Source organism: Anopheles coustani, chromosome 3 (genome assembly GCF_943734705.1).
Source record: "Anopheles coustani chromosome 3, idAnoCousDA_361_x.2, whole genome shotgun sequence".
NCBI classification, from domain to species: domain Eukaryota; kingdom Metazoa; phylum Arthropoda; class Insecta; order Diptera; family Culicidae; genus Anopheles; species Anopheles coustani.
The window spans coordinates 96,048,032-96,073,093 of NC_071288.1; the positions used below are offsets into that span (position 1 = coordinate 96,048,032).

A 25,062-nucleotide genomic window follows, 5' to 3' on the forward strand; every position below is an offset into this window, starting at 1 on the left:
GCCGTTCGAAGGAATGCCGTGAAACATTTTCATAATATTTTCATCTTTCTCACAACGTTTTCCTTGTTTTTTTTTTAAATTTCAAAGTTGCTTTTTTTTTAATTTCAAAGTTGATAAATACTCTCTGTCCTTGCGTTCGATTCATCAAAGTTTTTATATACAATTTCTAGAATTGTCCCTTGTTTTTCGACTGGGGCAAACACAAGAGCGAAAAACTGTGTGCAGTTCGAAGCTTCCTCCATTCTCCCCAGTATACGGTATTTGATTCCGTTTTTTCCATTGCTCCTTCCTTGAATCTTCGGCCACTGAACACTAAACGGAATGAAACGCATCCGCATTCTGCATACGACAAAATCCAGCCTTTCATGCGTTCAAAGTAAATTAACGCACTTAACGTCCCTGTCACGCTTTCGTCACCAGGAGCCCAGCGAGCGGCGCCACACATAATGGCGTCGTTAAATGAATAGTTAATTGAATTGAATATGATCATTAATTAACCACACCGATAGAGCGCCCGTGAGCCGTGCTGGCTCATTTGAAAGCATGCAAAAGAGCAGGCATTATGCACTCCATGGCAACCGCATAACGGGCACGTGAAGCCGTTGTTGTGGTCAGCCCTTTAACATCGCATTTATGTGAAGTTCCAGCTAATTTTGAAACCATGCACGGTTTATAATCTTCGGATTTAATCCAATCCCGCCACACAATTCATGGAACGTATTTTTTTTCAGTAGCACCATTGTTGATATCGATAGAATATTTATTTTTGTTTTTTATTCAGCATCCGCCACGCCATCGCTCCATCCACAGAAAGCTGCCCCAGTCGAATGCATAATATTCGCGCTGCGATTTATATCGATTTACAAGGTCCTTCACCAACCGGTTCCGGTGGAGGATATTTCAGTTAAAATTTATAGGATATCGTGAGACTACTTCCGTCGGGATGAGAGACATAAGTAAGCCGATGAGAGACGAAAGTTGGTTGGATTTGTAAAGTAGCACTGGTCTCGTATCGAAGGTAAGCTGTACTCCCCCGGAACGGACTTTGTCCCTACGCCTACACATAAATGATTTTGTTTGCGCTTGCTTCACAAGACTAGAGAACGCATGATCCCTCCTTCGTTTGGCCGGAAGTGCAAAAAGGAAGGGAGCGCCGTTCTTGGTGGTGATCACTTTAAGCTGGCGGTCCTCCGCGGTTGATCCATTCCATCTCGACGTCATCGATAGGTTTCCTACGGTAGCGCGCCGGCAGCTGCCATTCCTCGATCGCTTCTCCGGACGACACGGACCGTGCATGCTAAAAATGGAACACCAGATGGGGTCGCAAGTGAATGTAATGCCTAACATAAGCACCAGAACAATACGCAGCGACAGCGGAACACGGTATAAACAATTATGTAATCGACCGAAAAAGGGACCATGAACAAAACGTTTGAAATGGACGTCACCTGTGCGAGCTAGTAAAGACCCGGGTCACCCGGAAGCGTTTGCCAAAATTCCCTGGCGAAGAAACTTACCGCCGGTGCTGCTGCTGCTGCCGAGCCGGTTGCTCCACCGGCAGTTTGGCCGACCGTGTCCAAAAAGGGGCCTCCCTTGCGGAACTTGATCAACGGAATGCGTCGGGCAGATGATAGCACGGATCGCAACATTACCATGGCGTGCTTAAACTTCCGGCGAAAAGTGAAGATATCGTCGTACACCAGTACGGTCGCGGTATGTTCAATATCAACAAATCACGAAGGCCAAAACGTGGGAGAATGATATCGGGCTACTGCAGAATTACTTTTTCTGCTCTGTTATTATTAATTTGACGGAATCTACATGTCGCAACTGAGGCGTGGCCAAGGCGCATATATTTAACAAGGTATGTAGTTATGCCCTATATGTCAATCGACGGTTTTTGTTTGAATTTTTCGTTGAAAAAATCACTTTAAACAATAAAAGAGGTGATTCGTGGACCATTTTTACATACCGAAAATTCCAATCATGGTCCATAAAAAGATTGCCTCGGTGTGACGAAATGAAAATAGGAATTATAGGTAGCTTTGAATGATTGTACCTGAAAATAACTAGATACTCTGGTCTTTAAGCGACGAAGTGTTGAACACTAGGTCTTGCACCTAGCGTCGTTCTTTGAGCCGGAACTTTAAAAATCCCAACACGCATGAAAAACGCTTCATTTATCCTGCTTTGCTTGCATTGAGTTACACTACGAATTTATTGATTTCAAAATATTCCTGATGCCCCAAATTATGAGGGCAAACAAGATACATGGAAATGTCTATGGGTAAAAAGATAATGAAATTAAAACAAAGTCATAGCGATCTCTCATTTCCGTTTGCGACACTTTGCCCTTCCACGGCGCCGTTTGGCTCCGGGTGTTTTCGGCGACGATCCATTAGTGGCTGCATTTTTCTTATAGCTACGTGAAATTGCCCTGCTGGCGCTATTCTGCACTCCACCCAGACTGGGTTTTCTGTTCGCGATGAGATCCTGCGATACCAGCTCCGCCAGCACGCCCTGATGAGCCAGCATCGAAAGAAACGTGCAGATAAACTCGTCGTAGTTGTGCGTCCGTCTGCAATCGTCCAATTTGAAACGTTCACGCTTTTCGTTCTCGTCGCATAAATGCTGCTCGGTTATCTTTATCTCCGACTCGAGATTCTTCAGTAGCGATAGGAGATCCTTCGGCGAGAAAGTACCGGCTCCCATGAAGGAAGAGGGCGGTGAGGGTGGTGGATCTTGTTCCTGTTTAATCTGCGACTCGCCAATGATTTCCACCGAATCGGATGAATTGTTCATGGAAACGAAGGATTCCAGATCCTTCGCAACGGAAACTGAAGGCGAAGACGGTTGAAATTCTGGCTGCTTTTCCTCTTTAATCGCAAGCAGCTCGGAGTATTCCGAGGATAGCTTAACAGGAGATGATTCTGGTTCCTTTTTGACGACGATTCCGGTTTCCTTTCCCGACGCTACTGCCTGGGCACGGCTTGTCGATGCGGATTCTCTTTTTTCCGATTTCAACAGCTTTTCCAACGCGGCCGAAACGATGGTTTGATTCGTGCGAAGCATTTTCAGTTTGTGAGTGATAGCAATGCGCCTATCCGGCACGACCGCCATCAGATTGAACCGGATGTCCTGCTCGCCGGTCGTGATGCCAAGCCGATCCGACATCACCCGTCGAAACTTGTCCGTCCAGGCTTCCTTCTCTCCCCATGGTCCGTGATCCATCGGGAAAGGTTTTAGTCCATCCAGCTCGAACAGATGACCATCGATTGGAACAAACGAGACGAAATGGAATGCTTCTCCGGTGAACCTTCCCGTACTGACGCCGGAATTACGATCCATTCTCCGTCGCGCCTGAGGCATCGCATGTGAGTTGTGCGCACATGCCAACTCGGGTGTGTTCCCGATGGCCCAACCCTTGTTCTCCGGGCTCATTCCTTTGGTGTGCATCTTCAATCGGCTAAGCGTAGTTCCGAGATCGATGTCGAAACAGTTCAGCAGCACCGAGAGCAGGGCGTGCGTCGCGCAGCTGTTCGGTACAACCTGCTGAGCGAAGAATATGTTGTTCACCGCATCCTCATCCTTCACATAAATGTCCGTCGTTTCGACGATCTTGCGCCGGGCACGTCTTTCTTCGATCCAGCGAAAAAGAAAGATAAACCCGTACACTTGGCCCTCGAGGTTCTTCTGCAAGTCGTAGATCTCCTCCACCTGCACTCCTTTCACACCGAAATCCTCCAACAGCAACGTAAACAATCCGGGGTCGCTCTCCAACTCCAGCCACCCGTCCGTTAGCCGGTTAATATCGACTGGCATCGTTACTTTCTACACTTCTACGTCGTTTTTTAAACGCAACCTTTTCCCAGGCACCATTTGCGATCGTCGACTTCAATTTCACGCAAATTATTTGCAATTCGTGTTTGTGTCGCCTTTGTTTACGAGTGTTTACTGTTTCGCCATCAAAGACAGCGTGCTGTCAAACAGTTCCCCTCGTTTCCCGTTGCGTCTACCAACCGTTCACATTAATGTCAAATCGTCCTTTGACAACCAATTTGAAATCGAAATAATTCGACGCAACAGTGGCCGTTTGGCGCTAGTCAAATATCGCAATCAATTAAAAAGATCAATTAGTTTTTCACCAAAGAAACTGCTTGAACATGTGATTTGAATGTTCCGGATCCGAGGATCCCATCTAAATTGTATCACCGTTGCACCAATGCTGATGAACACAGTTGCGCTGTTTACATCTTCCCTTCAATCTTTTCAAAATGACCGCTAGAAAATTAACAAATTACTACCACGTTTTGAAGATTTATTCGCATGATAAAAATTCGACTTGAACACCAACCTCTTCCCTTGGATGTTTCTGCAAATGAAATAAAATTGTCATCAGGTTTACGTTTCCATTCGGTCATAAACTCTTCGTACTCTACTTTGATAAGTTTATTGTTTTTGTTATTCGCTTTGTTCAATCGTTCTTCGTCTTGATTAGGATTCGTCCTCCTTCCCGAAAAAAAAACACTAGGAAGAAAAGCTGCCTGCTTTGCTTTAATCATTCTGCTCCCCATGGAGGTAGATCTCGGGGTGTGGTTGACTATTCGTCACAACACTTGTTGATATTATTCCGAAAAGATCTTTTCTTGATTAGACCGTTACTACTCTAGGACTCCTCCCGAACGTCTCTCCATTTGGCCAACAAATGTTACATATGCTCGAGATGTTATTGCTATTTACGATTCAATGATGGTTAATTTTTTCGCATCTCTCTAGTGTTTTTCGTGGACGCTTCATTCTATTCCTGTTTTGTCGTCTCTAGTTTGTTCACTGAATAAAATGGTGGATTGTGTTATGTACTAGATGACTGCCTACTAGCCCCCTCTCCCCCACTTTCCCGGTCCTTTTGGTTAAGCCTATTCCTAATATACCAAAAACTGAAAACGTCAAGATGAGAGTTAAAATATTATTGATTGCTTCTCCCAAGGGGATCATGTTCGACGCCACCGCACTGTTTTAACTCCTGGTTCGCCAACCAAATGTATGCATTTCGACGATTAATCACAAAAAGCCTAGCTAAACTCCTCGGAACACTTTCGTGACACAACACGTCCCTTATTGCGATAAGTTTATGCGCTTTTGACTACTTATTGCTTTTATAACTAAGATCTATTATGCGGTTTATGGTGGGGTGTATTATGTTGTGATTTGCGGTGCATTTTGTGATGTTTAGAACAACATTACTCTCGGTGTTGATTCTCCTTAAGTCGGGTTGTGGCATGTGGTTATTCCAAGCGAAAATGGTAGGGGTTTGGTTGCGTTCATTTTTGGTCACAAGGTTTGACTAGAGCGAAAACTCACGAACTAATTGTTAAATTTCTGGGCCACCAACGGTGCGCGTTTTTAGAGTTCTCTGTTGACTTCCTGGGGTATCTTGTAAGTTCGATCAGTTTTACTTGGCTTCGATTAGCATTAGTCCACCCATTCTTGGACACGTGTTTGCAGCTCATGCTTGGCATTTGTGAGGAACTTTAATAAACCAAATTTGTCTAAACAAACAAAACGAAATGTAAGCTACGCTCCACTGGGTTGTTTTTTATTTACCGTTTTGTGTGTGCTTTTGTTTCAATTCCTTGTGGCAAGTGGTAATTTTCAACAGCATTGCAGCTTGTGCTTCCTAAGGAAGGAATGAAGAAACGAACGTGAACCGCGGTATGGAAACCACCACGAAACCTATACCTATGTAAAGAGCAAAAGCAGCTGTGGCTACCGGATAATGATGCACTGATTACGGTGAGTCACACAGCAACTACAAACAAAAACCTATTCTACATTCACTAAATGCTACCTGACAAAGAGAAAAACTAAGGAAATGAGGAGGATTTACGATTAATTCATAGATGTTTGCGCTGAAAACTCGTCCGCGAAAACAGTTATTCACGTCAATGAGATAAACGAAGGCCGGTTCGTTCATGTAAGATAGGCAGGGTTGAATGTGATTATGCTTTCAGGGTGGGTAAATGAAGGGAAGCGGACAAAAAAGAGTTCAAATACGTAGTGTGCAGTAGAACATTGGGAAGGGCATATTCTGAACCATGGTAAATGATGCTCCTAACTTTTCCGACGCGGTTGAAAAATCCTTCCAACAATTAGGTGGTGCTTACACAAACCGTAATGATCAAGGGAACGGTAGCTAGGTGAATGTTGTTTCAGCTCGAAGATGTCGGCTCGGTGGCCTTCGAGGCAACCGGTTCCTTCTTATTCTGCTCCTCCCCTAGCTGCTGCTCTTCGAACGGAATACCGGCGGCAGTTTTCTGCATCGTTTCCATCAACATTTGATCGACCTCCTCCTGGTTTGCCTGTACCGTCGACGGCGATGAAGGAGCTGGCTGCTGGCTTTGGCCTGCCTCCTTTTGTCGCTTTTCGATTTCACTTTTGAAGTTGGCAATTTCTTTGGAACTGAAATCAAACATGAGAAACACGTGTCAATAGAACGTTCTTGTGGTACGGCGTTATGTACGCTGCCAACCTACCTAATTTGTACGAAAATTATGCCGTTAATTGCGTTCAGCATATCTAGCACCGAGCCCATCGACGGTGGTTGAATGTGAATCGGAGGAAGCCCAGTGCTCAGCAGCTTCCCGTTGGCACATATCATCTTCTTCTGCAACACGACGGCCTGCTGCGTCAGGTGACGAAGGCATTCGGACGATTCTTGTGTCTTTTCGTGCGTTTCTCCAAGCTGAAACAAATGAAGCAGAAAACCATAAGATTCCCATCCTGCGCGAGGAAATATGCTCTCCACTTACCTGCTGCTTGTATATGGCATATGTTTCCTTTTCGTTCACTAGTGCTGACCGGAAGTCACCCATACAGCTTTGTGTTCGTGCCACCAGATGGTAGCTGACGGCTACCTTAAGCGACTTTTCGCCATAGTAGCGGATGTTGAGGGTGAGGGCATGCTCCAGGAAGCGAAGCGACAGCTCATATTCACCGACAGCGTGCAGAATCAAGCTGATGTTGCTCTGCAAACAAGAAACACAGGAAAATACAAACGAATGTTTTTCGATCGCGGAATAATCATGTTGTTAACTTACATCCATCAGAGCGATGTCGGGATGATTCTCACCACATACGATCGTGGCCAGATATCGGGCACGATACAGCAACTTCAGTGCGGTACTGATTTGACTGTTGGCGAAACAGTATAATGCAAGGTGAGCCTGTGAAAAAAAGAAGAAGTTCGTTACTCTAAGCGCCTCTGCAGCACACCATTTTCCATGCTAATTTCTTACATATTCCGAAATTGTGTACGGATGATCGATACCGTTTACTCGTTCGCTCATCAACACGGCACGCTGCTGAATGGCCAAAGCCTCCTGAGGGTCACCCATGATGTAGCTGAGACGGGCCAACATGCGCAGGCACTGGGCGTTCTCCGGATGCATCGCGCCGTACACGTTGTTTAGCAAGTTCAGTGCCTCGCTGATCAAACCGTACCCGTCCTGGAAATAGCCCTGCTGGATCTTCGTTTGTCCCGTCGTGTAGAAGTTGTACGCATCCGTGGCCCTCGGGTTGATGTGCTTCACCACCGGGAACACGTTCACAATGTCCGCATCGGTGAAGGTCGGTTTGTTCTTCTGCTCGAAGTTGTACTCCTGCAGCATAATCTGGACGCCTACCTTGAGGCAGAACGCACGCAGAACACTGATCTTCTGCAGCTTGAAAGCACCGATCAGCGGTTCAATCGACTCGATCACTTGCTGTCCGCTGCCACTGGATTTGCCATCCGTCGAGGGGACCACCAGGTCATAGCCCCAGTATGATTTCAACTCCTGCCGAATCTGACCCCACAGCACCTTCGATGTGAGCGATTGCCACTCGTTATTGTCGGCCAGGGGCGCCTGGAAAATGGCCCTTCCACCGCCCACTCCAATTCCTCCCTTCCCACCTCGCCTGTTCACCTTGCCCTGCTTCTTGCCGCCGTACTTCGAACCGAATTCGTCCAGTGCACCATTTCCAGATCCGGAGGTATATCCGTTGGTGGAAACGGTGAGGAAACAGTTCAGAAAATGGCTTATGGCGGCCGCCATGCTCATCATGTCCGTTTGCTGCAAGTACGTGATGAAGATATGCTTCGCCGCGCGGACAATCAGCTCCGACACGGCGATCGTGTGCAAATATTCCAGCTGCCGGATCTTGGCCAGCAAGTCAACCACCTTGCCCAGATAGCGCACGTTAATGCCGCGACTGTGCAGCGACTCGGTGAGCGTCACTCCATCCATCGGCGCCGACGAATGGTCCAGGCATTCGTGCACGAAGCTCGGAATCTGATGCTTCACCAGGAACTCGGCCGCATCCTTCACCAGCTGCTTCTGCTTGCGCAGCGAATTGGCACCGGCTGGCTCATCAACGTGCCGGATACCGGGCGAGTAAACGTCGGGATTGAAGCGGACATCGAACTCGTACTCCTTCAGCGAACCGACTGCTTCGCAAGCGCGCTTCAACAGTTCCTTGCTTTCGTTCTTTTCTTCGCTAGAAATCAACGATTCGACGAGTTTCTTCGCCTCATCACTGTCCGCTTTCGGGATAACCGTAGGCACAGTCGATGGTTTCGCGGGTGCTTTCTCACCCGATTTCACCGGTTCCTCCTTTTTCTCTGACGAATCCGCCGCTTCGGCGGTTTGTGGCGCTTTCTCACCACCCTCCGGTTCTGGGGATTTCTTTTCCTCGGAAGACTTTACCGCTGCTGCAGCGGCAGCCGCTTGGGCAGCTTGTGCCTTTTGATCCTGCTTCTTCTTCACGCACTGCTGTAACTGTAGCGCCGCATGCTTCATGAACATCAGGTAGCGGTTCTCAACGAACGCCTCCAGCAATTCCTGGCGCAAGCAGCACAGCTTGTGCCGATGCTCGATCGGGAAACCCATCGATTGGCTCTCCTTACCGATCGCTTCCTCAGCGTCCGGTAGGGGCAGGAAATTTACATCCGGCGGGAAGGTGCGCAACAGGTCGAGGATGTAATGCCGGCCATCGTTACCGATGATACCCTTGCACTCCACCGACGAGCACAGCTCGATCGGTTCTTCCTTGTCGTTCAGCACGCTGTGGGGCAGAATTTTCAGATGCTTTCCGGCGCTGTTTAGCAGCTCGAGATACTTTGGATGCGATAGCACCGTCTTGCCGAAATCGATCGATCCGTACACAACCGACTGTTCCTGCTCGCGCTCGAGGATGCCCGGAATGATCGATTGCGCCGTCACGCGGTATCCACGGTAGTCGATAACGACCGTCCCGAGCGTGTAGAGGCCCTCCACGTCGACCGCACTGTACACGCGCACACCGTGCAAATCGTTGCGTGGTGCAACGAAGGCGGCCGCATCCCCGCCTAGCTCCTTGTAGTGGTCACGCACGTCAAAGCCGAGCGAGAAGAAAATATTGTTCCAGATGAACATCTGCATCTTGGCGTCCTCGCCCGGGTTGATTGCCATCACATTGCCATCGATCACGGCCATGGCGCCGCGCGTTGCCGCCGTCACAAAATCACTGTGCACCTTGAAGATTGCCCGCTCGCGCAACAAACGCTCCGGAAGGGTCGCCCGTGGGAGCTCCCGGGTCGTCTGCAGCTCCTCGTTCCAGTCACGCGTCTGCCCAGGGATGTGCTCTTCGTAGCCGAGTTTCGATGAGAACGTGTCCTCGGCACGGATGGCATCGATGGTGTGCTCTAGGGCCGGAGCCGTCCACGTGTACACCTGGTAGGGCGTTGTTACGCGCTCGAACGGATGCCGCTGGGTGCGCTTCTTTTGCATCTGCGCGAAGCAACGCCGGAAGGTGGGCGAAATCTGCGTCAACAAGTCGATCAGTGAGTGCGAAAGGTAGCAGGGATTGGCCGGCCGCGGATCAAACGCATCGTCCGTCGACTGGTTCACGTAGAACCCGCGAGGGCACGCGGAAATGTGGAATCGTGTATCCTCCATCGTCACCACGTACAAGTACATCAAATCTCCGTGCAGTTTTCGAGGCCCGGGCGGCGGATTCCAGGCCGATGTCGTGAGCACCTTTAGTGGCTGCGGCGTTCCCTTTTTCCCCGTCCCCGGTTGCAACGGCAACAGTGGACGTTCCTTCGCACCGGGCATGATAAAGTCCGGCGGCGTACAATCGACACTATCCTGGCGCAGCTTCTTCTTCTCCATAATATCCCCGGCGGTGATCGTGTTCAGGAAGGTCAACGAACTGCAGTCGACTCCATTGTACGCGTCGGCCGGATCAAGCGATTTCAACAGGTCGCGCACGTGGCGCACGTGAATGCGTGCCTCACGCATTGTGTACGGCTCCTCCACCACTCTAATCACGGAGCCCTCCTTCAGGCCCTCGATGTTCTTCAGCTCGGCAAAATTATCCAACGTAACGCCGTCGAGCTGCAGCGAAAAACAAGTTCGGTGGCATGTGTCCTCGCGGTCCATCAGCAGCTGATGAATTTCCTGCACCAGCTCCATACTCGATACCTGGATCGAGAGCGATTCCACGCCCGGGGACAATATCTGCACCGTAAAGCCGGTTTCCTGCATCAACTTCAACATTTCGTCCTCCGCGCTGGAAGCACCTTTGCCACCATCATCACCACTTTCGTTGCTGTTTGAACCTCCCCCACCACCTGCCACACCGGCATTTGCTTTACCTCCGTCGACCCCATTCGTCGCGGTCGAGGCAGGTTCCGATTCGTCCGCACTGATGTGACCATTCAGTCCATTCTCTCCTGCATGACCGTTCGCCACCGGTGGCGATTTGGCTTTTCCATTGTGTTTTCTGTTCTTGGAATTTCCTACAAAAGAAGATCGAAAATAATCAGCATTAAAAATCTTGAAAATTTGATCATTTTTTAAATGATTTTACTATTTTTAAATTCCAACTGTATATGACAGTTATAGTTACAGTTCACAAATCATCCGCCAAGTCATCGAACGATCAACAGATTTAAATGTACTACAACTCTTACGTAACACGGTAGTGATCACCATTCGACGCCGCGCTGTAAAGCAGACAGTTACCGTTCCAACAAGATTTTCGTCACACGATGCCAAGGAACAAAGTTGGCTTTGGCTGATGATGGGATAAAAATAGGTCCACCGAAAATCGGTGTACAATGAACGAACGCAAAGCCATCTGAGTGTACTTTTCATTCCATCTTCGTTCAACTCACGAAAGGCAACATTTTATCATCTCCGTCATTACCGCCGTTTAGATGCATCATGTGCAGTGCCGCGTTTCATTGGATTCATTCAAATTCTTTCATGGGCAGCCGAACCCAAGCTGCATCCGTGAATACTGCCATCGGTGCGTGCATTGGGAGCAGACCTTGAACTTTAAGCATAGGCCAGTTTTCATCTAATTCAAACCCGTGTTTAGCATTCGCTGAACCATAAATTAGATTGATTGTCTTACCGCTTCACAATTCAAATATTTCATCTGTTGACGCTTTAACTTTCTTTAGAGAAGGAATGTTTTTATACATAATAAACGCTTTCACAAAGCATAGAAGTCATTTGCATGGCAATCACACCTTGTGGCGCCTTTCTCAATTGGAGCTACATGGACTACAAATAAGTGCAACCCACGAAAAGGTAATTGTTTTGAATAATATACAATTTTGCTAGTAAACTAGCTTGGAGAGTCTGATAGACAAAGCCACTTTCTATGCCATACTAGTTCGGGAATCCCATATTAGGAAGACGACTGTACGTATGGGTAGAATAGAGACAGTTTATTTTTGGATATACCCGTCCTTTTAAGCTATTCTGGGACATGCATTGACGGCTTGGGAGTCTTCTATCTTAAAAAATAATCCTCGTTGGCACCATGTCACTTGAAATAGATCACACAAAAACGTCCCTTTTTCTGTGGTTCTGTGTTATGTGTAGAATAGCTAAAATAGCAAAACAGAGCTTCCAACATATTCAACTGAATTTTGAAATATTATCATGCAAAATTGTGAGACAACGTCTTTATTTTAAGAGTTGTTGGCGACCTTTAAGGTTTACCATCGGCATCCCTTTCTAGGTAGGAAGTACACGAAAAGAGAGTACACAATGGTTAATGTACTGACGGCGCTTTCAGCACACAGGAATCTTTGCTTGACATGTCGCCTCCAAGACAAACAGAAGACGAGACGGCGAAATCTTAAGACATGTAGACGGTTGATTGCAAATGCAAATGCAACGACCTGAGTGCATCGTCCGGATGAACTGTCTTCCGATGCACTTTTGTACCTTTTTCGAACAAAATTATGTCTTTGGAAGAAATAAAGCAAAGAATGCAAGTCTGGGTAAATAGTTGTTTGCAGATGTGATGGATTTGGATGTCATAACATCCTACTTCAAACCCTTTCCGGGGCGGAGTTTAACCTGAGCATAGGCCCCCGACAGTGGCCACTCAAGAAGCAAGTGGCGGTTGAGTTGATAGCGTTCAGACATGTGCCCTAGTTGAATCTGTTGCCACATGGGGACCATCTTCACACACAACCAGCGGGGTAGCGCCTATCGCACATGCACCATGACAACGCCACTTCTCACCGGACTGTGATGGTTGTCAATTTGGCCTTCTGCTCTATTTGTTCCGTGCATTACACATTCATCATCTTACTAGACTTCATTTCCGTACCCATCGTACGCTGGATCGTTTAAAGCTGATAAGGAACACACTACCGTTGCTCCTGGGGGGACACAGTTAGACCCTTCATCTTACTTCTCGTGAACCGGGTTTGTTGGTAGATAAAATTATCATTACCACTTGAAAAATGTCGTCAGAAACAGGGTCAAAGTTCCCAACGCAATGACTCGTCTTCGGCAAAGGCTGGTTGTATTTCTTGCCTGCCTACAAAAAGAATGGAATACAAATCGTTGTTATGAAGTAAAATAAAACATTAATACGTGTTTTGCGTTTAAATCAATGTGTAACTCATCGTCGCTCCTCTATAATCAGTTGTTGCCCATGGTAGCTTAATCAAGCGATAACGAGTGTTCCAGCCGGTCAAAACTTTTAAAAGCCGGCCCGTAACTTATCACTTTTATTTACATTTCCCTTTCGCAATGTATCTGTTAGCTAAGCTTCAACGATTCAACTTCCTCGCTTGAAAGACCTACATCGTTTACGAGGCCGGTCTAACCTATGTTTAAATTTGTGACAATATTGCCACGGGAGATAATTCGACAGCCTGTGGGGTGCAAGCACCGTTGACAGCATGGGCCAGCATGCCAGCACATTACAACACCACCCCGTGAGAGAAATTAACCGAAGCTCTCCGGAAGGTGAAAAATCCTGCCTGCAGTCACATGGTTATGATCGCATCCCCCACTGCACGAGGTGTTGTTTTCTAGTTTATGCTGATTCCGCATTCTTCATAAATCTCTTGCTTTGCCGGCTCCGCGAACTCTTTTCCGACACGACTAAGTATTGCATCATTCTTCGTACATCAAGCAGATTCGTCTGTTTTTGCTAAAAAAGAAAACTGTGCTGCGAATATGTTATAGTTCTGTTACAGGAAAATAAACTCGTTATTCTTAAACTTATGTTTTGTTTTATGTTTTCTCTCACTTTTGGGGTTTGCGCTCTCCTGCTGTGGAACCGTGAGATGCGCGATCTTCTCTCATTGTCGTTTCTATGCTAGTTTGTCTTGCAAACCGCGTTTGTATGCTCCTGCCGTTAATCTTTGCCCAATAATTCAGAGCGTTGCGTAGTTTTTAGTAATTTTGTTCAATTCTTTACTTATAGAACTATATCCGGAACGATCAATATCCTAGTTGCAAAACGACAGAATGTCATTCCGGCGCATGGCGCCTTGAAGGACAGATGATTAGCACATAAACTTCCAGAAGAGCATGAGGACTTCCTCCAGCATATTGCATTCGAAAGGCAGAGACAGACGGCCGTCTACTACTGCTTTGTAGCCGTTGAATCGGCGGCCGCGAGTTGCTTCTCTCCGTCCGTCAGATGGAGCCCATGTAATTACGTAACTGATTATATGACTACGCTGAGTGAAACTAAGTTTTTCTTCGTGCACGCGGTTTACCATGCGTTTGGAAACTTATCTACCGGCATCGACGAACTGTTCAACTAAGAACATAATAAACATAGTTTAATAGTCCTCGAACTATTTGAGGCTTCTGAAAAATTGCCAGTTACGACAGCTTGCGTAAAGTCGAAGCTAACCTTTCTTTTTCCCAGCGGTCTCCGCTCCAGCACCGGTCGATGTTGTTGAGGCACTTCCGTCTAAGCCTACTGAAACTTCTACACTCCCGGCAGTAGATTGCACATTTTCGGTTTCCAGAGCCATTTGCACTCTCGTCCGCACCTGCTGCCGCCTGTTTTTCGCAAAATCACACTATTTTCCCGTTGAGCACCACGTTCGGTTTAATGGACTCCGTCGTACTTTCTACACACCAGAGCACACTACTAACATTCGACGAGGCCACAGGAACACAAGAGTCCAGTCTGCAGTCCACTAAGGAAGTAAGTATCCGGCTTTTCCGACGTACCGTCCACGTTCCGTACCGGACCGATGCAAAGGCACACTACGAGCAGCACACCCTTTCGCTCAGGAACAGAAAATCGAACTGTCAACGGCATGCTGCTTCACATGACATCACGAGAAAGAGACCGTGGTAGTTACTCATAGTGGGAACGAGAAAACACGATTGTTTCAAAACTGCTGTCAAACGCAATCGCTGGATAAGCAGATATTTTCCTCGGTATGTAAACAAACAGCTACGGAACAGAATATTTGCAGTATTTTCGCGGTGATCAATAATCCATCCCAAACCATGGAGATACGCAACGAAGTCAAACCATCGGGCAAAGAAGTCGAGAAGAAAAAATTTGTTGTTCGCAATGCAGCAGATGTACAAAGAGCAAAGTTGGAGAAGCTCATGAAGAACCCGGTAAGAAAGTCGGCAATCCTCTTGACCCAAACAATCCGAGATCGTTGACCAACTATTTTCTTTACTTTTAGGACAAACCAGTGATCATACCAGGACCTGCAAAGAACCGTGATTTTTCTAATGCTATTCCCTCGTTTGTCCGCAATGTTATGGGCTCTAGTGCCGGTGCAGGTTCCGGAGAGTTTCATGTGTACCGCCATCTGCGACGCAAGGAATATGCTCGCCAGAAGCAAATACAGGAGAAAAGCCGCGCCGAGCAGCTAGATGATGCATTCCAGGAGAAGCTGGAGCAAAATAAGCAACTGGCGGAAGAGCGCACGGCGAAAAAGCGAGCGAAACGATTGAAAAAGAAAGCTAAGCAAAAGGCAAATGGCAACAAAAAACCAAAACTGACCCAATCCGAAGAACCTTCATCTTCATCAGAAAGTGAAGATGCGGCGGATGGGACAAACGACGATAATGAAGGGGGCGATGCAGAATCGCGGCAAGAGTCAGTAGAGCAAGTAAAGGAAACCAAACAGAACAGTGGCGATGACGAACCAAGTCACCAAGATGCTGAAACCCCATCAAAGACGCCAGAAGTATGTAAGAAAGACGATGCAAACCAATCTCCAAATCGAAATTGAATTCGTACAAACAGTCGGCATGCTGAGATCTTAAGAAAATAGTCCATTGTGAAAGCCTAAACATTCTAGAGAAAGTATGGAAACAGCCAAATTCTTTCGATAGGATGAAAAAGGCGATTCTTGTTCTAATGCCGGGAAAACGAATTTTCCCCAATAGTAGGAAAATACTGTGAACATCAACATTGAAATGATTTCTAAATAAAACATTTTAACTGTAACGCTTATCAGGATTCCACAGTTTCTTGATACGGTGTTTTTCAGGAGCAGTTTGTTGTATTTCTTATTCCAATATTTTAACTTAAGCAACAAGCATTAGCATATCCTATCCCTTGTCTGCTTTTAGTTCCTCCCTCTAAAGGGCTAACCTAAACCTCCCTTTACCACTAAACAAACAGTGTCAAGACTACGCTGAAGTCGAGTGAAAATAAAATAAAGTATCGATCTGATTCTTCCCTTGTACACGCGCTATTTTGAAACGCTTTCGATTGATAATATCATCATTCTGCACGAAATAAAAAGAAACCAAAAGTGTGAAAAAGAAAATAATAAAACTTTAAATATATTTGCACTCTCATCTTACGTTCACTGTCAATGTATTAATATATATTTCCTTCAAATTATAATCCCGTTTCATTTGCTTTCACATAACGCACAGTTTGTTTTTCTTTGCTGTCCACTTCATTTCCAACATATCATTTTCCTCTGTTCTTTTCCCTACTCTCTTGCTTTTCTTCTTTTGCTCGAATTCAAGTCAATTCATTAGCAACTCACTTTTAAAAGCTAGAAAAGATGTTTTCCAGTTTCGTCGTTGGTGATTATAAATTCTATTTACCGCAGGCAAATAAAACCAAATCATGTCCGTTGCCTACGCTTTCAGAAGACAACAAACTCCGACGCATTTAATCTTCCAACCAACACTTTCATTCTTTGCAAATATCCTCCGAAAGTTAACCGATCTTTGTCGTATCTTAACCACACGTAAGAGGAAGATAATTTGCCTTTTTTTTATTCTTCTATTCCAGGCAACAACTGTGTTTTCGAACACATCTATTACACTGTTTTATGCTGGTATTGAGCGTTCTTGCCTAATCTTTTCAGGGTCTTGCAACATCCTGATTTAACACACTTGAGTGTCGTTGCTCCTAGAAGTAGTTTGCAACGGTGGCAATATTTCGTAGTAGTTATAATAGGTAATAATAATAGTAGTTTTAGCAGTTTTAACTGTTATTTGTTTGCTGCTATGTTCGCGTATCTCCATCATTCGATTAATTGTTTTGCAGTTGCTTCGTAATGGTGTAGGGGTATGTTAATTGGGGCATAAGAAATAGTTTAATAATTTAAATAGAATGAAACAATTGCACACACTCGCACATTCCCGCATGCATCCTACTCCCACAACAGCGCGCCTGGGATTCCTAGCCCCAGTCCCAAAGATTTGACCAGATGGGGATATATCCAACTTCGCCAAGTTTTTGTATGTTCTTGCTCCGTTGTTTTAGCTCAATCATCCATAGTGCAGCAGCATCCACGTTAAGATGTTCTAACGAGCTACTGTCGATCTTGAGGTTCACCGTGGGGATGCGCTTTGGAGATGGTGTATGCAGTTCAGTGTTATGCTTGTGCTGTAACAAAGTATTTACATTATGGACTGTTTGGTTGTCTGTGTATATTCGTAGTCGATTTGTTCCTTTCCAACAGGCTCCTTCCGTTAGTCTATAAGGATGACATTTTGTAGAAGCCCGGAACGAGAGGACTCGGTGCAACGTTATTCTACCTTATCCTAACCAATTGGATCATGTCCACATTAAAACATACTAACTATTTCTACTATTCGCACTATGTACAAACAGCATCTTGACAAAACAAGCAATTCATTCATAGATGAGCACCGAGATGATGATCAAAGTCCTCCTCCCGGGGAATCGCTCATGGAGGGAGGGATCTTTTTTTTAGGTCATTAGTTCACATGTTTCATTACTAGACTTCTAAGGACACGTTAACAGAACAAGAAGTTTTATATGGTCCTTTAAGGCTCGACAATTCGGATTGATTTATAAATAGAAATAGCATTCTTTCCAGTAAAAAACGAAAACTAAAATGTCTACCAAACAGAAGTGAAATGAAACACGTACACTTTACACGTTTGGTGTTTGGTTTTTTCTCTCTAACGTTACTCTGTTTCGTTAAATTCACTGAAGCGTTTGAGGACAAAACACGTAAGCAAAATATTAGATTACGGTAACCACTGTCCTTTAAAGTTTTTGACAACTATACTTTATGTGCATAAGCAACGAATTGTTTGTACAATTTCAATACGCAAAAGCTGTTGTAAGGAATTTATTCGTGGCATATGATACTCTACCATCCACGCATCTTTGTCAAGCGGCAATCAGTAATGCCTTACTGGGAGAAAGGGGGGATTTGTTCAGCCGAAAGGGACAATTTTCATGGCTCAAAATATCCGTACAGGTCCATCATGTAAAACAATGCACAACACGCGAACATTTTCACCGACTGACTGTGTACACAATATCCTCGCACTTTTTACCATTGACGGAGAAGAATCGATGAGCGGTCAAACCAGAGGTGGTCGGTTCACGAAGATGGTATTCGTTTTTGGGGTAGCGGAGCACTTGCGGTTATTTAGCGGGGTGGCACAGTTTCAATTTGACTTAGCGTGTCGCACGCTCACTAATCGATTCCATTTTCACAAAATTCCCTTCATTATCTGATGTTGCACTCCTCGATACGATTTACAAGTTTCGATCGATTTAGACTGTTTTCGATAGCTTTAATTGTAAGAATATTGTTATGTAATATCTGCCATTCGCCTTTTCCACACACACACACACCAAATGATCGACAAAATTCCGTTTTATCAACACAACTCTATCCTCTTATCATTTTTTTTCGTTTCCATCCTACCTTCTTCTGTTACTGGGCTGTTTCAGCTCTTGTGGATCACGTTTCGCTCGCTTTTCTTATGCTGTTCCTACGAGGAGTGAAAGTGGAAAAGATGTAAATTCTATCATATAATCTGCACTATTTTTGCAATGGCTCTGCTTCTTTCACATTTCACTCACTTTCTCGCCTTCAGATGTTCCTCGTTTTTAACGTTTCACAATTGCCTCTTTCAGAAATTTTAACCCATCGTCGCATATGGTAAATCTATGTTGCTAATAATTATATTGTATTTATGTGTATGTGTGTTTTGTGTACTCCTACGTGTGAGTCCATTAGCATAAGGTTTTGTATGAATTTTAGGTTGAGTAACAAACTGCAAACATATTGGGACAAAAGTTCATCAATCAGCGGACCCAGAAATTCCACGTTCAATATCGCGCCCCCGATAGGAAAATTAGTAACATTCCACACACCTTTGTCGATTCTCTCCGTCGACTTTTTGTTTTCAACTCTGTAGGATCATTTTGAGTAAAATGTGAAAATGAAAATGAACTAATATATCGAACTAAAAAGATCCCTCTCTCCTGAAACATCCTTTTCTTATTCACCTGCCGTTATATGCAAGAACACAACATTATCCTCTCAACATACATCCCTTCACCTAATCTCATCCAACTTGTCCATCATCGAACATAGTTGATATTGACCGAGAGGAGGGTGGTCACGCCATCTCCCGCGCTATTGTCTTGCCTTGCTTTGTCGAAGAGCGAACATAAAAAGGGGGCGTTATTGGGCCGCGTGCGCACTACACCCACAACAAACCAAGCTGCCACAAGATGCCGGAGACTGCCCGCTGAGGCTGACTTAGCGACATTCCCACACTTTGACCGTCGTGTCCACACTGCCGGATATGACGTAAGGATGGGATTTATGCATATCTGCAATGAAACGAGACATATGAATGCCAAAAGGTCATAGATAAGGATTAATCGATTCAAAAGCCTACCCAATGATGTACAGAAATGTGAGTGAGCATAGAGCGTTTTCATGCAACGCTTGTTGCGTAGATCCCAGATGCGTAGCGTTTTGTCATCGCTTGCTGAAACCATGTACTTGCCCCCGGGATGGAACACGATACCACGCACCCAATTGTCGTGGCCGGCCAGCGTAAATAGGCACAGTCCGGAGCTGACGTCCCAAATCTAAGTGAAACATCAAAGAAACAATTCGATCAGTATCAGACGAATCTTTTCTTACGCATTACACTTTACCTACCCTTATGGTTTTATCTCGTGATCCCGATGCCAGGAATGGGCCCTGATGTGCGCCTTTCTTGTTGTCTGCTCCGGCTGCCTCATTTATTGCCGCTGCTGCCGATTCCGGAGCCCAGGCGATACATTCTACCGTATTTTCGTGTTCTCTTAGCTCCGCCTGCGTTGAAAAAAGGCATGCATTAGCCAAATAGTTTTAGTACTTAACATTACAACATTAATGATTTGTCCATACCTTGCATTCCTTTGAATTCGTCTGCCAAATGCGGACTGAGTGATCGTTCGAGCATGATGCCATCAACGAACCGTCCACATTAACTCGCACCATGCGTACCCACTCCCGGTGGCCGGTGAACGTTTTGACGCAATACCCGGTGGCCACCTCCCACATCTTGATCGTTTTGTCACGGGACGCTGACAGCAAAAAGTCACCTGCCGGCACGAACGATACCGACGATACGTTGTGGTCGTGTCCGTGCATTGTCTTCACGCACTCGTAAGTCTGCTGGAAATCCCACAGCTTGATCGATAAATCTGAGCTACAGGAGGCTGTGGGGGAAGAAAACATGTCAGTTGTATTAATGCCGCACACACTGCGCTTTCGCTGGCTTGCTGTGTTGATGGATGGTTTCTTACCGAGAAGCTTTCCTTGTGAGTCAAATGCAAGATCCTGTACCGAGTCGGTGTGACCCTTCAGTGTGCGCTCGTATTCGCCCGTCTCAAAGTCCCACACCTTTATTGTAGCGTCCTCGGACGCCGACACCATCATACTGAATACGGGATGAAACACGACGCGGGTCACTGTGGCCCGGTGTCCGGCGAGCGCAAACTTTTCCGGCGGCCGCGGAATCCAGTCGCTCGGTGTGCGCTTTGCCTTCGTTGGTGCACCCTCGATCACTTCCTTCTCCGCCTCGGACAACTTCGCCTCCAACTCCATCACCTTCTTCTGCAGCCGGATGACGGAGGTCCACTTTTTCTCAAGCAACCCACCATACTTGCGCTCGATTTCGTTCGGCATGTCCGCCTCCTTCCGGAATGCTTCCAGTGCGTCTGTGTATCCATTGCTTCCAAGATAATCGGCAATCGCTTGGTTACTGTCGAAAGTATGAATAATATTAACGATATTAGTATGTTTCAGTTGAAGCATATTTTAGTTTAAAGATAACATTCCAAATAGGGGTTTGAATGGATGGACCTATGATTAACATTTAGCAGCAAACCAACACAAAGGCCACCAGGGATAAGCAAAGATTGATTTCGTCCCTAACCTTCCGAGCAGCCTTAAAACGTGAAGTCTACATCCAAACGGAATGTTAACCCTGGCAAACTTTGTACTCTAGCAACTCTGCGCTATCATGGTATGATACAAATCACCATTTCATACAGAAGGCCATGCACGCATCCGATCATCATCACCACAAAGGTGGGCTTCCTTCACACTGCTAGTAACTGTAAACTAAGCGCCGTCGGGTGCAGAAAAAAGGGGACAAAAAATTCAACAAAACATGAACAATAATTAATCATTTTCTCATTCGGAACAAAATAGAGCGAACGCGCCCGTTCCACGGAGTTTCACGGTCAGCCGGAGTGAAGACGATGAAAAACAAAACTTTAACAATGTGATTCGCAAATCGACAATGATTTCCTTTCGATTAATCAACAATGTGGATCTTCTCGTATGGCATGCTGCTTTCATAAATCCCTAGAAAACCATGCAGTGCCATAGCAACGAAAAAGTAATCCTGGCACGGGGTTGCTTAAAACCGAAAGACTTTTCGTTGCTATGGAGACTCATGTCCGTTCCTATTGAGCCTTTTACTTGTAGCTATAGATTTGTAACTAAAGCACGCATCCATTGCCACCTGTCGAGCCAGCCCAGACATCCTAAAATCTTCCGCCTTTAATCGAAATACGAAATGAGCGACTTGTATAGTCATGCTTCGTTAGCCTGGATGATGTTTTTCGATCGAGCCCAATGTCGTAGTTTGTATAACAATTTTAATCATAGAGTTGATAGAAAAGAGAAGTCGATTTGCTTTCGGTGGTGTCTCAGCAAAAACCCACGACCGTGTAAGATCGAATCGCCCGTTCCTTCCTCGTCTGCCCGCCAGACAGACAGTCGCGGGGGGCTCAATGAAAAAAAGGCGCCACCGCTAAAGCGTTTAAAATCGAACAGAACATTCGAGCAGAGGTGAAAACCCGCTGCGGCGAGAAGCAGACGGACTAATTCTACGCCGAAATGAATGCATTTTCATTATCTCCGTATAAATCTGCGTCCTCAGAATTAACACACAGCCGAAGGACGCGCGAACGTAAAACCAGTGGCGGAAAAATCGGCGTCAAAGAAAAAGGCCGCACAAGGCGGGTGCCGTTACGATTTCAATTTCCACGTGGTGTTCGTTCCTCGCTTCGACGAGCATGATGAATTGAGCGACAAGGAAACTGTAGGCACAGAATGTAATCCGAGTTCGTCGTGTGGTATATCTAGCAACCAACGCCGCCGCGCCCTTTAGTTCCATTAGTTCTAGAAGAAACGGGGGCATTCGATTTTCAGGAAATGGCCATACATTAAATATCACTAGCTTCACTCGTCGACTTGTGATGATGGTCTTCTATGGCGAAACGGATGTTATGCTTTTCATTAAACCATGTTGCTAACATCCTCTCTCTCCAACGTGATTGATCGTCTACGAGATTGGCTTTTTTCGCACGATGCAGCAATCAATCCACCCAGAATCGTTCTACCATGAGACCCCGAACGTGGGGATCGAGCAGAGATTAGTTTCAAAACATGTTGCACCTCAATCGCGATTACTGTTCATCAATTTCCGATACCGATACATCATAAAAGTTGCGATACACCGATCCGCCTCCTCCCGCGAACCAAACACCTTAAACTGAACGGTAATCGAACAAAATGGCACATTAGTCACTTAACAATCCACGGCTTGAACAACGACAAAGCTCCAGAGGAAAGGAACCAGTGCAATTCAACGATGGTGTAAAAGAATCCGCTGGACCACTTCCATTGCGTCAAAGATACTGTTCTCTACTGGCGAAACTAAAACACCACCAGCTTCTGGGTTCTCGGAACGGAGGTTCCACTCTCCTCTCCAAGACGAATTTGTTCGGTTCGGTTTATCACCGCCTTCGCTGCACCTCCGCGCGCAGGCAGATCTCGATCAGTAACGATCCAGTTGTGAATGGCTGTAGAAAATTACTGAAAAGTATCCCCCCAGCAAGTGCTCCACTGTCGGTCAGATCCGTTCAAGCTTCAAGATTGCCAACACAAGTGGAACCAATTTGAACCCCGAGAACGGAACGGATTGTAAGTACCATCGGAAGGCGGGGGGATGGTTCCATCCGCTACCTCCAACTTCAATGAACTGTGTTTAAAGCGCACTTGATCCGATGAACCAGGAACCACCCCCGATTGGGGTGGTAATGGTGTTGCGCACTTGATTATCAGTGCCGTTTCCTTAGGGTTTTGAGTTTGATAAATCACTCCGCGTTCCGATCGTTCGTTCACTTGAATGGCGTGTTAAATTATTAACCAACAGATTTTCAACAATCACCTAAACCCAAGCCACGACCTTCCACCTAAAGCAACCGGTCAGAACACTTCGGCTGAAGTTGGGTAAATTATTTAAAACAGCATCATAATCGACCGACCGACCTAAGGATCGTGATCGACGATCGAGATCAATCCAACTATCATCAGCTCTGGACGAGGGGGTCGGGTTTCGAAAGTGATCGCACGAGAACGCCCACCATTTCACGCCAAAGGGCCCCGCCGCGCGCTTCTTGTGTTCTCCGGACAAGTCTTCAATCTTCGAGTCATTGAACCGTCGTTTACGGCGACGCAATCTACCGCCAATTCATTCGCGATCGCGACATAATCACATACCGATACCAGCAGGGAGAGTATTCACCAGCGAGTTATCACCGGATCGTTGAACCTCTCACCGAAGGTAGTTTTGCATCGGTCCGACCTTGGAGGGCCTCTAGGATTCCACCCCAACCAGAACCACCAACGACCTAACCTGCCTAGCCTGCGTTGCCGCAGACGCAGAGCGATTAGAGCTTGGGCCTTGTCTTAGTAGAGTCGCGGGAATTCTCTAAGTGAACGGTTCCAAATCGGTGCATTGCGCCGAGGACTACCACTTGCCACAAACGGCCACGTTTAAAAACACTCGCTGGAGACTCGTTTTCTTCTCCGCCAGAGCCGAAAGGGAGTGAGAGAGGTTCCGCCGCACATGTTGCAACATGCCATATTTCAATTCCACCGTTTTCCATCCCGAGCGCAAAGGTTAGACCGCGCGCGCGCAGTGTGTCTCTGCGTTCGCACAAGAACCAGAAACTGGAAAAGGAAAAAAAAACACCACACCAAACAAGAAGCCTGCCTACGAACGCGGGAATGCTGCTGGTGTACGGTCCAGTCACGAAAAACTCACGAGCCCTAGCGAGCTCCGGCCACTTTTCTCCGCCGCCGCTGGCCGCTCCCCCCTTCCATCGGAGAAGCAGATAAAGAAGTCGCCGTACGAAACGGTTCGTCCGGGTGAACTTCTACGTTTAAACCCACCCGCGGCAGACAGAGAACTTGAACGTTAAAAGTCGCGCGAAAATCAAACAAGTTTTCCGCCGTTGACCGACAAAAGTGCAACGGCGACGGCACCCCGAGAGACATTGGCGACGCGGCTGGCGACTAATGCTCGGTTGGTTCTGGTGCTGCTGCTGCTGGCTTTTACACCATGGTAATTGCGACTCTTTTTTCTTAGGTTCGCGTAACTAGCGACCTTGACGAAGAAGGGATTTAGAGCAATTGAACTCCATTAGGTGAAAACCACATGTGTGTGCGGTCTCGTCGGAGGTGACTAAAACATTGGCTCATTAATCTTCCCAAGTGGTTGCTTCCTTCCTATGCACCAACCAACCAGAAGGATTACGAAAACTCGCCCAAAACACGAAAAAGGAAGTGGAGTAAAAGCAACCATTTTCTTGAATGACATAAACGGAACGGTGGCGTGTAGTATCGGTACAACATCGATACACTTTATCGACGACCGAACCCCGCTCTCGTTCCCTTTTTCGGTATCTATTGCGGAAACAATCTTTGAAATACCTGTAGAGGGGATATATGCCCTCAAGAAGGAAACTTGAGGTAGCACATAGAATGGGTGTAGCATAGTGGTTCTTCGGAGGTCTAGTGGTCGTCAAGCGCCAAAGTGCTGCAACCAGTTCCAAACCAAACGACTGGACACACTTTACACTGAGCGGAGGAATTCGGTGTCAATTGGCAGTTGGCTGGTGAAGCAATCGTTCTTGAGAAAA

The 25,062-nt window shown here is 46.2% G+C and overlaps 5 protein-coding genes across 8 annotated transcripts in view; 1 reads left to right on the forward strand and 4 right to left on the reverse strand.

The window, feature by feature from the left end:
* Positions 1-728: 728 nt before the first annotated feature.
* On the reverse strand, positions 729-1,812 carry LOC131260852 (alpha-ketoglutarate dehydrogenase component 4). The gene is made up of 2 exons (XM_058262689.1): positions 1,518-1,812; positions 729-1,297 (listed from the first exon to the last, which is right to left on the reverse strand). Exons 1-2 carry the CDS (start codon positions 1,653-1,655, stop codon positions 1,175-1,177), a joined length of 261 nt encoding a protein of 86 aa, XP_058118672.1. The 5' UTR covers positions 1,656-1,812; the 3' UTR covers positions 729-1,174.
* A 373-nt stretch (positions 1,813-2,185) lies between these two features.
* LOC131260836 (ubiquitin carboxyl-terminal hydrolase calypso) lies at positions 2,186-3,955 on the reverse strand. The gene has a single exon (XM_058262669.1). The coding sequence runs from the start codon at positions 3,820-3,822 to the stop codon at positions 2,329-2,331; it is 1,494 nt and encodes a 497-aa protein (XP_058118652.1). The 5' UTR covers positions 3,823-3,955; the 3' UTR covers positions 2,186-2,328.
* A 1,082-nt stretch (positions 3,956-5,037) lies between these two features.
* LOC131260829 (clustered mitochondria protein homolog) lies at positions 5,038-14,538 on the reverse strand. The gene is made up of 6 exons (XM_058262659.1): positions 14,203-14,538; positions 7,296-10,819; positions 7,098-7,223; positions 6,810-7,025; positions 6,534-6,742; positions 5,038-6,459 (listed from the first exon to the last, which is right to left on the reverse strand). The coding sequence occupies exons 1-6, from the start codon at positions 14,324-14,326 to the stop codon at positions 6,210-6,212; spliced, it is 4,449 nt and encodes a 1,482-aa protein (XP_058118642.1). The 5' UTR covers positions 14,327-14,538; the 3' UTR covers positions 5,038-6,209.
* Positions 14,539-14,716: 178 nt separating this feature from the next.
* Positions 14,717-15,991, forward strand: LOC131260847 (PRKR-interacting protein 1 homolog). Its single transcript, XM_058262684.1, has 2 exons — positions 14,717-14,930; positions 15,002-15,991. The coding sequence occupies exons 1-2, from the start codon at positions 14,814-14,816 to the stop codon at positions 15,554-15,556; spliced, it is 672 nt and encodes a 223-aa protein (XP_058118667.1). The 5' UTR covers positions 14,717-14,813; the 3' UTR covers positions 15,557-15,991.
* Positions 15,992-16,125: 134 nt separating this feature from the next.
* Positions 16,126-25,062, reverse strand: part of LOC131260839 (lissencephaly-1 homolog) — a 37,004-nt gene continuing 28,067 nt past the window's right edge. For all 4 annotated transcript variants that reach the window (XM_058262672.1, XM_058262671.1, XM_058262674.1 and 1 more), the window contains 5 exons: positions 20,368-20,825; positions 19,967-20,280; positions 19,736-19,891; positions 19,467-19,662; positions 16,126-19,398 (listed from right to left, as the gene is read on the reverse strand). In XM_058262672.1, the coding sequence (XP_058118655.1) occupies positions 19,325-19,398; positions 19,467-19,662; positions 19,736-19,891; positions 19,967-20,280; positions 20,368-20,825 (1,198 nt within the window). In that variant the 3' untranslated portion in view covers positions 16,126-19,324. The remainder of the gene's footprint in view (positions 19,399-19,466; positions 19,663-19,735; positions 19,892-19,966; positions 20,281-20,367; positions 20,826-25,062) is intronic.

Excerpts from the sequence above, each read along its gene's own strand:
- LOC131260852 (XM_058262689.1), bottom strand. The coding sequence starts at position 1,655 with ATGGTAATGTTGCGATCCGTGCTATCATCTGCCCGACGCATTCCGTTG. Across the intron at positions 1,298-1,517 it reads CAGCAGCAGCAGCACCGGCG|CATGCACGGTCCGTGTCGTC; the intron begins GTAAGTTTCTTC and ends TTCCATTTTTAG.
- LOC131260836 (XM_058262669.1), bottom strand. The coding sequence starts at position 3,822 with ATGCCAGTCGATATTAACCGGCTAACGGACGGGTGGCTGGAGTTGGAG.
- LOC131260829 (XM_058262659.1), bottom strand. The coding sequence starts at position 14,326 with ATGGCTCTGGAAACCGAAAATGTGCAATCTACTGCCGGGAGTGTAGAA. Across the intron at positions 7,026-7,097 it reads CCGACATCGCTCTGATGGAT|AGCAACATCAGCTTGATTCT; the intron begins GTAAGTTAACAA and ends TCTTGTTTGCAG. Across the intron at positions 6,460-6,533 it reads ATAATTTTCGTACAAATTAG|TTCCAAAGAAATTGCCAACT; the intron begins GTAGGTTGGCAG and ends GTTTGATTTCAG.
- LOC131260847 (XM_058262684.1), top strand. The coding sequence starts at position 14,814 with ATGGAGATACGCAACGAAGTCAAACCATCGGGCAAAGAAGTCGAGAAG. Across the intron at positions 14,931-15,001 it reads AGAAGCTCATGAAGAACCCG|GACAAACCAGTGATCATACC; the intron begins GTAAGAAAGTCG and ends CTTTACTTTTAG.